Below are 15,971 nucleotides of genomic sequence, written 5' to 3' on the forward strand. Positions count from 1 at the left end.
ATCTGCAAACAACCTAGCTATGTCATTAGAGAAATCTGAAGATGATTAGCCATACGTTTGGATAGAAATGTACAGGCTTGTATTTCCTAGTTCTAGGATGAGGCGGCAAATGTTAGGTAACTAGTCATGAACACCTAGGAGTTTAGGGGATGGTGTAAGCCTCCCAACTGGGTCGGGGCAGCGCCTCGAAGCTCTGGACCTTTTAAGCATCAACAACCCTCAGAGTATGCATAAAAGCAATCAATTTTAAGCATCAAAAATTTAGATAAATATATTGTTTATAGTTCATGGTAGGCAAAACTTTTTCTTTACTCAACGAACGGTATAAAACTCATGACAGTACAGATTTCTGTAAGAACTTTGGAAGAACAAGAGCTATTATTTCTTTATTGCAATAGCTCTTGTTTTGTCAATGCATCCATGGCAGAAATCTTTCACAACTGATTCTGTATTTATTTCAACATTCTTATATATGTCTAATACTAGAAGATTCTTTAGACGAGCCTGTCCCATAGTGCTCCTCGTCGATGTTTTGATTTTACGTTGATTAAGTTTTATATGATAAGGAAAATCCATGTTTGGGGGTCTTCTTCACATCCCCACTACAAGCAATAAAGTTCAGTTTCCAAGTCTTAACAAAATCTCACAAGATCACTCATTTGGCGAGATCTCATGGAGACAATATAGAACGGCAGTTGCTAGTAAATTAGCTGTTGGGAATTCCAAGTGAATGAGCTTAGACTGCAACTTTTAGTACTTAACCTCTAGAAATTATTACAATAAAAAGTTGGGGCAGCTCAGTCACCCCAGGAAATATGGGCCTGGAAATGTAAATTGTTTTTATGTGATTGGAGGGGGCGGCTGAAAATGATTAGCCATATGATGATTGCTTACAGCCGTAAATAACTATCCCTTTGATTGAATAAATTTCTAAATGGTAAACAGTAAGACTGAAGAAGGCTGCATATGCTTAACTGCAGTGTTATATAAAAAGTGAACTATGTAATGGAGTGGAGCGTTAGATGATAAAATCTTTAATTGAACAGAACTGTAAACCTTTGTTTTGTTGTCAAATATCGGCCCTTCATAGCTTTGCTTAACGCATGAATTAATTTATCAAAACAAGCTACCGCTACAATGTTTGTTTCGTAAATTTATATTTACCATCAAACCTTTAAATGAACGCCACCTCTATTTAAATGCCACCTCTATTTGAATGCCACCTCTTTTTGACCACCACTGCGAAAGAAGGGTTGAAAAATGGGGTTCTACCCTCTATTTGAATGCCCCTTCCATTTCATCGCCACTTTGACTATCTTTGATCTTTATGAACCCATAATATCAAGTGATCAATAGAGACGTGTCCACAAAATCGTATTAATAATGAAGCGTTCACATTAATAACAATCAATTATCTCTATGGAGTATGAAATATTTGAAAAATTATTGGGAAAAAGTAAACTTGTAGTATTTGCGCTACAAATTTGTTTCGTGTGAAGCACTCATCAGACGCGATTGTACTAAAATGAAAAGCTTTCATTTTAGTACAATCGCGTCTGATGAGTGCTTCGCACAAAACAAATTTGTAGCGCAAATACTAAAAGTTTACTTTTTTCGCAATAATTTTTTCAAATATTTCATACTCCACTAATTACCTTTTAGGTTTTTAGTGTAGAGTTTTAGTGTAGAAGCCACTTTTATAAGCTTTTGCACTTGCTTTTGGTTAATATATATATACAAGTCCCGCTTTGTCATTGTGTGCGCGTGTGTGTCTGTCAGTTTTCGTAAATGCTATACTTTTCTGCATTTTTTGGTAATATTCATTCCAACTTTACACCTAATTGTTCTGTGCCTTCTACCAAGTCACCATAAATACTGGGATCAAAACTCCTTTTGGTTCCCAAGAAAGAGACTCATAAACATCCATTTGAGAACTATATGATTATATATATGAAAGGAAACTCAAGCTGCCCCGAGCTTACTGACAGTATGAATACAAATGAAGATAAAGTGAGCCTGCACATGCGCTACTTACCGACAGCTCCAAAGTTTAAAAAGCAAATTACTGCTGTGAATATATCCATCGGTATGTTGTACGCCTTCAGCACTTCCTGTGCGTATGTAGCTCCAAACATAAACATGATGAGCATAGAAGAGGTCAACACCCAGCCATGCAAAAGCTGAAAAAGATTTTTAGTAATGATATGAATCAGTTCAAATGTAAGCCTTGATATTATAACTGCACAAGTGTAATGGTAAGCTAGCATCATTTCCTGATTTGGAGTTGTGCACTCATTTGAGCAGCGACTTCCAAATTGGAATGTCACCTCGACGTTGCTGATTTACCTGGGTTTTTAGCCAGCTGAATTAAAGCAAATCTGATACAAGTATTTATATGACTGGCATCGACTTTTCAAGCTCAATTTAGTATTCTATTCGAGTGTCAACTAAGTGAAAATAACTGCAAGAGCAATATACCGGTACAAGATTTTATTGTCATAAAATGCCACGACATTAACCCACGCAGGTTATCAAAGCAATTCTGACAGTAAAACTAGTTAATATAGCATTCGTGGTAAAAGCTAATACAATTTGCTTTATTTAGTTGTTTTTCTGCAACATAACCACTGCGCTACTGTCAAGTATTAAATATGCATATACTGATTTACATACGACTACATATACTGTAACTCTCACGATTTCGGCATTACCAAGTGAGCTAGTGTATATAATATTAATATACGTTTAAATATATATATACATATATTGTATAATACTATATATGTAGTAAATATATAATATTACATAATATAATACAAAAATAGTTTTCAATATACATTTCAGTATATTCCATAGTAGAACATTGATCAATAAGGATTGCTAACTGCATTCTCGAGAGAAAGATTATAAGATAATATATGAAGTATAATACAGTTCAATAAAATAAAACAATGCATACAACATAATATATTGTATATATGCGCATTTAACTAAGAGCATCCCTTATTTTTTGATTTGCAATAAATAGCAGTGAAGGGAAGTAGTATAAAAGAGGAGACAAATTCAAATATTCGAGAGGCAGTCGCCATAGTATTCTCACCTTGTTGCACCTGTACTTGTACGCCAACACGAGGAAAAATGTCAGAGCTACCACTACTCCTATGAGTATTAAAGAATTGAGCAAGGACTTCACAAGTGTCTTTCCTCCTGTGTCTCCTTCAGCTGGGTGAAAAGGGGTGTAGATGCTGCAAGAGCCGGTATAAACCATAAATACATTCACATGCATTCGTTATGAACTATTTATTGAGTGTAGTGTTTTATCTAAAAAATATTATTACGTACAGGTATTGGCCATCATCTCTTGTATAGAAATCAACGCTTGAGATGGTTGCTATGACTACGGACATACACAGACCAACAGGAATGAATATGAGAATGACGTGTTTTGCTCCGTACAACAGCTCCAACTCTTCTTCTATCTCTTCCTCTGTCATCTCAGTCATGCCGCCACCGGTCATTCTCCTGTACCCAAACAAAGACTTGGTTTATTACCAGTTGAAACTATAGAAATCGTTCTTCCTTACTGCCAAAACTTTGGTAAAACTTTGAATAGTTGATATACGATTACCAAACTTGATACCAATGATTACCAAACTTAACGATAGAGCTTGATCAAAAAGTATGGATTGTCGTCGTTAAAATATTTTGTTCAAATTGTTAATTTTCGATCTAACCTAAAAATAAAACTATTTCCTTTCTTTTTAATATAAAATTATTTTTAACTAACTAAAAATTCGCAAATTTTTTAGGAGAATACCTTTCGGAAAAGAAAGTATTACTTTAATTTTTGTGTCAAGAGAGAACAACACCAAAAACCTTACAGTTTGCAGACAACCGGATGTAATAAACATCTGTTCAATCATTAGTGACTAATGTTTTACCATGGTGAGTATCTACTGTTGTCATGCATGGTATCATCAATTGTGCCGTACAATTTTTATGCAATAAACATGTACTGCAAAAGGTTATTCATGTATTGTATGTGCATTGTGCAAAAACATGTATTGCACAATATCGATGTCGAATAAGCCATTTGACATCAATGTATCAAATGGCTTATTTGACATCGTATATTTATAGCAATATGCAGTTATAAACATTCAATATAAGATACAGTAAACAGCTATGTACTGACAATATTTTATGCAATATGCAGCTATGTACTGTCAATATTTCATGCAGTACATAGCTATGCACTGTCAATTTTTATGCAGTTATAAACATTCAATATATGATACAATAAACAGCTATGTACTGTCAATATTTCATGCAATATACAGCTATGTACTGTCAATATTTTATGCAATATACAGCTATGTACTGTCTATATTTTATCCATTATACAGCTATGTACTGTCAATATTTCATGAAATACACAGCTATGTACTGTCAATTTTTTATGCAATATGCAGCTATTTATTATAAATACTTTGTAGATTATAGAAACCAAGTTGACTACACATTCAAAAAAATTCCTCAGTTCTGCTCACCTCGGTAGTTCTTCCATCTTGTATGATTCTGGCGGTTTCACATCCTTTTTCTTCTCTTTGTCAGCCATGATGGTTTAAACAGGAATGTATAACAAGGCCAAGCATGTCATTGAGTGATTACATCAAGAAAAGCGCAATGTCTGGCTCCAGTGCGGTTCAATTGTCTCAACTAGCATCCTAAGAAACATAACACTTTACTGTCAGTTGTATTGCTAATAAAAGGGTAGCTGAATAATCGTGCTACACGGAAATAAGGGAACAAGATGGTACCCTGACATTGTCCTCTGTCAAAAGTTAGTTTATGCATGCGTAGATTAAATAAATTCATTGGTGGCAGAGTTTTATGTGAAACCTGTCCAATTATCAGCTTGTTGTATATGGGGTTTCACGTCTGCCAGGTTGATGCACCTGACTATTCTTGGAATGCTCACTGTCTTTTTTCATCATATACAACACTGAGTTGGACAAAATATGTTTAAATATTCACTACAATGCACATATTTTTAGTTTTCCTTGTCAGGAAAATGGATCTCAGTTCTTCATAATAGTTCAGTGCATGTATGAAATAGAACGACAAACGGAAGTGAAGGGTGATTGCTGTGGAGACCGCAGCAACAAACACTCAATCAATTTATTATCTACGCAGAGCACTCAAAGTTGATAAATGAAAAAGACCTGAACAAAAGCCTAAGCAACTTTCACTATACACATCGAACGTTATTTACCGATATTTGTAGATGTACCGGCATTATCAATGTTTATGTTGTTTTTACCTAGATAACTATGTTTAGATTGACGCAGACAAGAGTTTGAGAATGTCTGTATTAATCGCAAATGTAGCCTATGATGCATTATTATGAGTGACCTTTATTGTGGTAATCAATAGTCATATTCTACAACATTTTTTCCACAAAGTACCACAGCAAGTAGACTAACTAGAAAGCAGTGTACAAATTAAAAAAACTAATAAGTTGTCTAACTAATATAATAATGTTGGAACTGAAAATAAATTATGTAAAAAGCAAGCTTGAGGGATGATATGAGCATTGTTCAAACAGTGCATTGTTCAAACAGTTTAAAAGTGAACAAATATAAGCTCTGCGAAAATAGCTATGCAACAGATTTCCACAGACTTCCAGTTATGAAAACACAAATATAATGCAGAAATGTCAAAATAGGCAAGGCTAGGTGATGAATGGTATTATTAGTCAAATGACAGTAGGTGTAGTTTGAGCTTTCTTTTAAAAGATTACAGAGGAAGAGTTAATAAATGAGTGCAGAGGCTATTAAATGAAATTAGTAGGTTACTGTTGATTTTTTTGTGGTTGATGGCTCTAAGTACGAGGGCGATTCGATAAGTAAAGATAATTTCCTTATAAGTTAGAATATTATTGTGATACATGCATAATTTTTTGGAGTTATGTTCTTTTAGGTGTTGTCTACGCACTGTAATATTTTTCAATAACTTTGAGGCTATAAATTTTTTTGGAGACTATTTCAAAATGGCTGCCCCTCTTGAAATTTGCTCACACGTTGAACAGAGAGCTGTAATAAGATTTTTGTCAAGTGAAGGAGTCAGACCAAGTGACATTTATAGGAGAATAAAAGCTCAATATGGTGACAGTTGTTTAAACCAAAACAGAGTTTTCAAATGGGCTAGCAGCTTTAAGGAAGGAAGGACCTCTATTGAGGATGAACCAAGGTTAGGCAGGCCAAAAGAGCCTCCAACCATCCAATTTGGAGGCTGTGGACAAGCTTGTCAGAGCAGACAGGAGGATGAAGGTAGAAGAAATTGAATCATTGAATCATTGAGCATCTCCATTGGAACAGTGCATTCCATTCTTCATGAAGATCTTGGGTACTCAAAGGTGTGCTGCAGGTGGTACCCAAAATGCTCAGTGATGCCAACAAAGCTAAACGATTGGAAATGTCTAGGAAGAATCTGGACAGGGTTCAAAAAGAAGGTGATTCCTTTTTAAACAGACTTGTGATGAGACCTGGGTGGCACACTATGAACCAGAGTCAAAACGGCAGTCATTGAGGTGGAAACACCCATCATCTCCTGTTACAAAGAAGTTCACAACACAGAGAAGCGTCAAGAAAGTGATGTTGAGTGTTTTGGGATGTGAGAGGCCCCATTACAGGAAGCTTTCTTGAGAAAGGAACCACAGTAAACAGTGAAAACTACTGCCAACTGCTACAACAAGTCAAGAAGGACATTAAGAACAAGAGAAGAGGCATGCAATCTCGTGGCGTCGTTCCCCACCAAGACAATGGAAAGCCCCACACTGCCACTCGAACCATTGAGACCATAAACCAACTAGGTTGGGAACTGTTGGACCCCCCACCTTACGTACCCCCACCTTACCTATATGCTTTGCAAGATGAGCTGTCAAGTGCACGATCATAAATCTTTAGCATGCCAAACAGCAGAGCAGAACATCTTAAAATATAGCCAGATAGAATAGCATAGCAAACAAAAATATTAAGCCAAAAAAGCAATTTGGACAAATACCCTGTGACCATAAAAACCAGTGCCTCAGAGGCTTCCTGTGGACCAGAACCTAAATCAACGTACCCTTCCATACTCTTGAGACGTTGGTCATAGATAAGCTATTTTCTAATACTTATTCCATCTATCATCAGGCAGACACTAAAAGAACACCATAAAATGACAGTTCATGCATTACAGAAAATATAACGCGGAGAAATGTACCCAATGTGACAAACAAAATTAACTTGAACTCACTGAGAATACTTTTCCGAGTCCCTTTCTTTCATTTTCACTAGCGCCCTAAGCATCGCTATGTTGAGACTAGGTGTGTCTTCTATTCGTATCAGCCATCTGCAATAAGTACAGTATAACAAGTAAAACCGGAGCCACTGGTTCAGAGTGATAACTAAGCTGGACTAGCGTCGTATCAATATTTTTCTGTAACATAGTTCGTGTAAGCAAAAATTACTACGCTCATTGTAATAGACATTGACAGCATCTGCCGAGCATATAAATTACAAAAAAGACGTTTTTAATTTATGACTTACTTGTTTTCTGATTGATCTGGGAGGGCGTAACGGAAGTGTCACTCTAAGAAACTCATAAGCCTTTGGCGAGGACAGATGAAGGTTTATGGCAAACTTTTTCTACTTCCCTGAAAATCCTTTAGAATTGTTTTTGAATAATGATATTGGTATATCTAGAACAGCAATGGCAGCAACAACGTCAATCACAGCCCGTTATATTTATAGGGTTTCTTAGTCAGATTGATGAAGAATTAATCCTTGCACTTTTTTTCTGAACACGTGCAACAAACAGAATATCTGAACGTACTGAACAACTTCTAAATGAGGATACACTTGGAATTTAACACACCTCGATAGCAAGACAGCTTATCCTCTAATTCTGCAGTTGAGAGATTTTTTCCTTTAGTTCTTCAAGAAGGTCTGCACACTTTGTTTTTACACTTTTCTCCCGGTCAATAGCATTTCACTTTTCCTTCCCTACTCTAGTTAGTCTGTTCTGCAACTGTTCATCTTCATATTCAACATCATATTCATAAGCATTGGCAGCTACCACTGCTTTGCGTGCTGTTTGAGTTTTCTGAAAAAAATTAGCTATATATCTACGTTAGGTTGAACAACCTAGCAGCATTGTGCTTGACAATATTGTTTTGAATTTAACCATTGAAAATCACCACTCAACATTTAAAAAAAACCAACCTTTAAATGACTGGGCTGTGTAAACAGTGCGGGCACAGCATCTGGTTTTAGTCGAACATTTTGGCTTACTCTTTCAAAACATGGATAATTAAAATGTTCGCTGCAGACAAGTGCCCATGGACCATGCTTATTCACTCTGCTGCAGTTGCTATACCATTGCAAATAACGAGAGTTCTCAGTTAGCAGTTGAGCTGTGCACAAGCGTTTCTGAGAGCTCTTGAGGATTAAGCATTTGCCAGCAAAGAGCTTATATTTCTATATACGCAACACACAATACACATACTCGACCGCTGATATATACCCTATCAAGGCGTTTACAGAATACAGTATTTACTAACTACAGAACACAAGAGAAAGAATTCAAGCACAAGACTGCAATAGGGGGGCGTAATTGGTGTTAACTGTGAAACCCCCCTGAAATTGGTAAGTCTTCCATTACATTTCTGATCAATATGGGACCAAAACGTGGAGAATCTGCTTCACACTCTGGATACCAAATCACTCTTGCTTCAATTGATCTAAAGCTAACTCAGCTGATAATGGATGTCGCCAAAATACACAAACGTTTAGACTTAATTGAGAACAAGCAAGCTGAATATGAATTGTCGCTAGAAAATTTTCAAGAAGAGATCAACGATGTCAAATCTAAAGTTAGTGAACTCGAATCAGCTAAAACAAAAAGGCAACAATCAACCACACATAATAATTTGCTAATGCATGTTGAAGCTAATGAACATCTCAACAGAGCTAAAGCCATAGAGCTGAACGGAATTCCATTTAAAAGTGGCGAGAACTTAATGGAAGGTTTTTCAAAACTTTTGAAGGTAGCAAAACTTGATGACATCAACCCTACACGAGATATTGACAATATTTATAGGATTAGACAGACTCCCAGAATTCTTGTTAAATTCATCCAGACAACTAAACGAGACCAGTTTTTTCAATTATACAGAAGAAATATTATTGATACTTCACTCTTAGGATTTCAAGAGAAAAACAGAATCTACATCAACGAAGTTTTAAGTAGAGAACAAAACGAACTATTCTGGAAAGCTCAAAAATTTAAAACAAACAAAAACTTCCGGTTTATTTGGACTTTTAATCAAAGAATTTACCTACGTAAAACTCCTGAATCAGATGCTGTTCAGATAAGAACCCAAAGTGACTTGGATGATTTGGAAGCTTCGCAGTAATCATGATTTGTTTTTATTACTGGTGCTTATATGTATTTATGGCAGAGTTTTGTGTAGACTGTGTACCACAATCTGTATTTTCTTTCAACCAGCTTCGGTTACCCACTAATAGTTTTCATGTCTTGAACTTTAATTGTCAGAGTTTAAAGAATAAATTTACCGACTTTGAATATTTTCTTTCAACAATTAACACTAGTTTTGATGTGATATGTGTTACTGAAACTTGGTTCTACGAGAATGAAGCTTTAAATTTTACTTTGCAGAATTACTTTTTCTCAGGTACACAGCAACACTCCAGGGGCGGTGGTGCTGGGGCTTATGTGCGGTGTGGCATGGCCGTTGAGACGGTGGATATCACAATGAGAGGGGCAGATGTACACGCTTTTAGACTAGTTGGTGGCGCTTCAGTTCATTCCCTTACGGTAATTATAATTTATCGCAGGCCTAGTTCCGACCTTGATTTATTTCTAAATGACATTGACCAGTTTCTTGCAACTACCTCAGAGTCTAAGTACCTCATTTTAGGTGATATCAATATTGATTATCTAGATAAAAAAGCAAGTGAAAACTATAAAAACATAATTTCCTTATATAATTTTGAAAACACTATTACAATTCCAACAAGACTATCAAAGCAAAAGCATTCCTGTTTAGATCATATTTTAACAAACACAATGGAAAACAACATATTTTCAGGAACTATTAAATGTGATTTAAGTGACCATCTACCTACTTTTTACATAAGTACAACAAACCCTAATTTTAACGATCAAATCAGTAACCTTTCAACCACAAATAAACAATATATTCATTACGATAGATTAGCACAATATATAACAAATACAAATTGGGATAATATTTTTATTTCTGAATGTCTCAACACAAATTACACCCTTTTTATTAAAACACTTCAAAATCTGATAGCAAAATGCACTCTTGAGAGGTCTGGGTGCTTCGGGAACAAGAGATTCAAATATACCAAACCTTGGCTGACCAATGCTTTGCTGAATAAAATTAAAAAGAAATACAATATTTACAGCCAGTTATCTAAGTCTCCTCTTAATATGAAATTAAAACTTAAATACAACAAATTCAAGAATCAACTGTCAACTGAATTAAAGAATGCAAAATTTTCTTATTTCAAGGACAGTTTTAACAATTGCTCCAATGCTTCAGAAACTTGGAAAGTAATTAACACACAAATATTGAACAAATCAACATCAAAAATTTGCGGAGTGCCAACCCAACTTGAAGCTATTTCCAACGCTTTCAATTTAATATGTTCAGATATAGAAATAGCTAATGAACTAAATACATATTTTACTAACGCTGGACCCTCACTAGCAAAAAAGCTTCCAACTGAAATTTTGAGCTACAGACTACCCGATTACAATCCAAACTTTGAATTACATCCAGTTACCAGCCAAAAGATTATAGACACAATAAATTCTTTAAGCGAAAAGAAAGCTGCTGGCTTAGATGGTATTACAAGCAAAGTTATTAAACGCAATGCTAATTCTTTAGGCTGTACACTCTCCCGCATCATAAACAAAAGCATAACTACACAAATTATTCCAGATGGTATGAAAATTGCAAGAATTAACCCTCTGTATAAAAAGGGAAACATATATAAATGTGAAAATTATAGGCCTATCTCAGTTCTTCCGATATTTAGCAAAATCACAGAAAAACTTATAAATTTCCAAATCATGGACTATCTTGAACGCAATAACATTCTAGACTCTAATCAATTTGGTTTTAGAAAAGGTATTGGAACAAGAGATGCAATTATTTCCTTTACAAACAAAACATTCCAAGCTTTTAACAAGGGAGATTGTGTTCTTGGTATATTTATAGATTTCAGCAAAGCATTTGATACCATTGACCATGATATATTGTTATTAAAATTGAAGTCTATTGGTTTCAAATCAACAGCTATTAAATGGATAGAAAACTACTTAAAAGATCGGAGTCAAAGAACAAAAATAAATACTACCCTTTCAGCACCACAAACTATAAAATGTGGTGTGCCTCAAGGATCTGTATTGGGTTCAACTTTGTTCCTAATATATATTAATGACTTAGCATGTCAATTAAAAGTACTTTCACCAATATTGTATGCAGATGATACTAATCTTTTTTTTTAATCTAAAGACCTTCACAAGCAAATGCATTCAATAAATGAAGACCTAAAAATCCTTCAGAGTTGGTGCAACCAAAATATTCTAACAATTAATTTCAACAAAACTTGCTACATTTTATTAAAAAACCCACAGAACTCGTACCACTTTGATGAACAATCCCTACTAATTAATGGTCATGCAATAAATAAATCTGACAATATAAAATTTTTGGGAGTACTTATTGACCCTCAGCTGAATTGGAGCAATCATATATCCAAACTGTTAAAAGACTTTAGACCTTATGCTGGGTTGTTTTTTCGATTGTCTCAGTACCTCTCTAAGGATGTTTTGCTAATTCTGTACAATTCCTTCATCAATTCCAAACTCTCGTATTGTGTTGAGGCATGGGGAAATGCTCCAGACTGCTACTTAAACAAAATTAAAGTTTTTCAAAACCGTTTACTCTGAATAATTAACAAGAAAGCTTATGAATTTTCAGCTAATCCGCTATTCAACTTAAATAGAATTTTAACTATTAAAAAGTTATACAAATACAAAGTACTAATAAAAGCACACAACACATTTTACGAAACAAACAATAACAGGACGATAACACATTTAACTACTCGTCAAACACACATAAACCTAAAAATACCATCGTTTAAATCAAAAGCTGGTCAATGTTGTTTGGATTATCAGGAGTCATTGCTATGGAATCTACTACCGGTTACACTGCGTAAAATTGTAAATGCTAATTCTTTCAAAAATGAACTGAAGCGCTACCTCAGACAACCAGACGACTAAACCAACTAGACATACTTCTGCTGACTCTACTTTCAGGTTCCGCGCCTTGATTAGCCTTGCTATTGCGCACAGGGACCTCATCATCACCTTCCCTGGAGTGATATTTTTTTCTATTTCTCTTGTCTTTTTATACTGTTAGAAACACTCTTCATGTTATTTTTTGTGGTTATATTATAGATGAAAATAAACAAACAAACAAACAAACTTTGTTTGCAAATCTAAAAAGTAAAATGAAACTGTAGTAGTTAGTTAGCAACAGTAGTAATAGAAGTAGTATTATTACACTTACCTTTCTATTGTTAGCTATCTATATCCAGGTACAACAATAAATATTATTACAGGCACCACAAACATTTTTTCAAACATTTATTTAGAAATAACGTGATGACTTGTATTGCTTAAATATTATAATAAAAATTTTTAATTTAAATAATAAAAACCTTCGTTTTTATTATTATTGTATGTCACTAAAACAAGATTAGGGGCATACAAGACTCTGATGCGATCATGCCTTGAATATGCTTGCCAGGTGTGGGACCCACATTTAAAAAAAAGATAACAAGAAGATCGAGAAAATCCAAAATAAAGGTCTAAAATTTGTTTACCGCATAAGATCACCAGTAAGCTTTTCACAACTTAGGGAAAACACTGACATAAAATCGTTACAAGAACGTAGAAAAGATGCCCGAATAAAACTATATTGCAAAGTGTTGAGTTCTGGTGTTATTCAAAACACTTTTACTCTTCCCAATAACTCGCGTGATACAAGACAAAATAGGGAATTGTACTTACCATCCATAAAATCAGGGCAATATTTTCACTTCTAATGACCAAAAACAACTAGACATCTTCGAGGGGATGTCGAGTGTGCAGATGTTTAGTTTCTTTGATTTAACCGGAGAAATTTGTACATGTATATATGTAAATAAATAAATATATATATAAAAAAAACATTGAATAAAAAAAGTTTCTTGAAACTGAGTTCTCACATCTTTTTGCCTTTAGAGGCTCTCAGTGAGAACAATCTGATCTGTTTGAGAGGAAAAAAGATTCAATCACTAGCTTATAAAATTATCTAATCACTGCCAACATACAGTCACACTCGCCCACTCAGTAGTGACACTGATCGACTCTAACTTACCCAGTAACTAGTGTAGTAGAACTAACTGGTGGTAGTACTAACTGGGAGTAACACAACTAGTAGTAATAATAGCAGTAAACCTTAACAGTAGCAATAGTAATAGAGCTAGTAGAAATGACTCCCTTGTGAATGTTACGCCATTTTATTTTGAAGGTGCATTCCTACGGTTTTTGCAGTTGATGGAATGGCACAGTGCACCTACACCCTTTAGTCTCTCGCATAAATTGTTAGCAGTAGTGCCAGTAGTTTGTCTCTTCAATTTAGTAGTGCATTCGTGATTTTTCATAACTGTGAAATAAGAAACTTGGAGAAAAATTGGCCATCTCTTGGAGAAAAAGACAATCTAAGTTGTTAGGCTCCGTAATCAACGATTCTCTCAAGTAGCAAAGCCACATATCACACATCTCCAGCAAGGTTTCTTCCAATCTTAGATTGTTTTATAATCTAAGGCACCTCTTAGACTTCACCACCTCAAAACAGTATTACTTCAATTTCATCCACTCTTACCTCATATACGAAATCCACCTATATTACTCACAAAGCCCAACTCTCCACATTAACTACATTTACTCCAAAAGAGAGCTCTCCGACTCATCTGTCTCAAACCCAACCGGCAAGTGAAATCTAAAACTCTATCAACACATTAAATTATAAACAAGATAGCCATACTACCTCTGCCAGCGCTCTCAATCTACATTACCTGCCTCTCTGGTTTTCTAATAAAGAATAACCTTTGCCCAACTTACCTTTCTGGTGCTTTAGCACACTTAATAAATCCACATACAACCAGAAATCAACATAAGCTTCCCAGCTCCTCACCGCAAAACCAATTAAACCTAAACGTTTTGAGAAACTTCAACTCTCTTTCCAGAAAATTACGAACCCTGACTCTTAACTCTTTTAAAACTAACCTTAAACTCCATCTTCTTTGCCAATTTGCATATATATATTCGAATCTGTCCAATACGCCCGAGGGCATTATATGAACATAAAATTTGAGATAAAATGATTGATAAGAACGCTAAAACCTAATTTGTTGCAACACTAAGATCGTATTAAAAACTGAGGGAGTCATCAACGCCCTGACCCACAACATTCGGTGCCATTCTATTATAAAAAGAGTGCCTATATTGGTCTATCCTAAAATGTGGGTGGACTACTCCATGACGGGTTTGGTGGGATGGGTTAAAAGAGATATAGTTATTGAGGTCTAGTTCATATAGACCAAACTCAATTCTTTTTAAAAATTTCAAATCCAAATCTTCTCTTCTATCTTTTAGTTCTTGGATGTTATTTACACGCATGCACTCTGTGACACTATCCATAGGCCCGAGTCTGAAAATCCATCGAACCCCCCGTCTTTGAATTGTTTCTAATTTGTCAGTTAAGCCTTTTGCATGCGGTGACCATACCTGACAGGCATATTCGAGTAATGGTCGAACAATTGTGTTATAGGCGACAATTTTTGTTGATATGCTTGCATTAAAAAGGCAGCGTCGGATAAGTCCGAGTGCCTTATTACTTTTCTTAGTAATGTTTAAAATATGCTCGTGCCACTTGATGTCGCTTTGTATGAAAACCCCCAAATATTTCAGACCATTCGCCTGTGGTATAAAAATTCCGTTCATAAAAAGTTTAAAATCTGGTGTCGACCTGCCCACCTGCATGTGGATACACTTTTCTGGATTAAATGTCATGCCCCACTGTGTGGCCCAATGCTGTAATGCTGTAACGTTAGTCTGCAAAGCCAGCTGGCTGGTGTTTGTCAAATCCATGCACAGCAGAGTATCATCGGCATACAGTCGACAGTCAGCGTCTTTCACACAGAGTGGCAAGTCATCGATGTAAAGAATAAACAATAGGGGTCCCAGCACTGAGCCCTGAGGTACTCCTGATTTAATACTAAAATTATGTGATGTATAACCATTCACTTGAACCACAGAAGCTCTGTTTCTGAGCCACGCTTCTATCCATTTGAGGGTACCTGTATCAAATCTGTAAGCCTTCAATTTGTGTATTAAAAGTTGGTGGGGCACCTTGTCGAAGGCCTTTGCAAAATCAAACGAGACTATGTGATACTCTCGGCGTTCTGCCAGTGCTTTAGAAGCAAAATGTGTAACATCCAATAATTGGGTGGTAGTGCTAAAATGTTTGCGAAAGCCGTGCTGATTGTCACTTAAAAGGTTAAGACTACTTAAATGCTGCCACATAGAACTAGAGATAATGTGCTCAATTATCTTTGAGGTTATTGAGGTCAAACTTATTGGCCTGTAGTTTTGCGGTAGGTCCCGCCTACCACTCTTAAAAATTGGGACAATATCAGCCAGTTTCCAGTCGAGAGGCACATAGGATTGCTCTAAACTGGCCCTCAGCACCGAAACAAAAACGGGTAAAAATTTTGGAACGTTCTTACTGAACTCTTTAAGACAATAAGATGATATTT

The 15,971-nt window shown here is 35.5% G+C and overlaps 2 protein-coding genes and 1 long non-coding RNA gene across 5 annotated transcripts in view; 1 reads left to right on the forward strand and 2 right to left on the reverse strand.

Moving 5' to 3' along the window:
• The window catches only part of LOC137402091 (presenilin-1-like), a 179,697-nt gene that overhangs the window by 8,483 nt on the left and 155,243 nt on the right, over positions 1 to 15,971 (reverse strand). For all 3 annotated transcript variants that reach the window (XM_068088563.1, XM_068088561.1, XM_068088562.1), the window contains 4 exons: positions 4,551 to 4,727; positions 3,343 to 3,522; positions 3,101 to 3,245; positions 2,036 to 2,180 (listed from right to left, as the gene is read on the reverse strand). In XM_068088563.1, coding sequence (XP_067944664.1) covers positions 2,036 to 2,180; positions 3,101 to 3,245; positions 3,343 to 3,522; positions 4,551 to 4,618 — 538 coding nt within the window. In that variant the 5' untranslated portion in view covers positions 4,619 to 4,727. The remainder of the gene's footprint in view (positions 1 to 2,035; positions 2,181 to 3,100; positions 3,246 to 3,342; positions 3,523 to 4,550; positions 4,728 to 15,971) is intronic.
• On the reverse strand, positions 7,069 to 7,887 carry LOC137402140 (uncharacterized). Its single transcript, XR_010979473.1, has 3 exons — positions 7,593 to 7,887; positions 7,300 to 7,395; positions 7,069 to 7,203 (listed from the first exon to the last, which is right to left on the reverse strand). It is a non-coding gene; the product is annotated as an uncharacterized lncRNA (long non-coding RNA).
• LOC137402665 (uncharacterized) lies at positions 8,720 to 9,460 on the forward strand. The gene has a single exon (XM_068089169.1). It carries the CDS (start codon positions 8,720 to 8,722, stop codon positions 9,458 to 9,460), a length of 741 nt encoding a protein of 246 aa, XP_067945270.1.

Source organism: Watersipora subatra, chromosome 8 (genome assembly GCF_963576615.1).
Source record: "Watersipora subatra chromosome 8, tzWatSuba1.1, whole genome shotgun sequence".
Taxonomy (NCBI): domain Eukaryota; kingdom Metazoa; phylum Bryozoa; class Gymnolaemata; order Cheilostomatida; family Watersiporidae; genus Watersipora; species Watersipora subatra.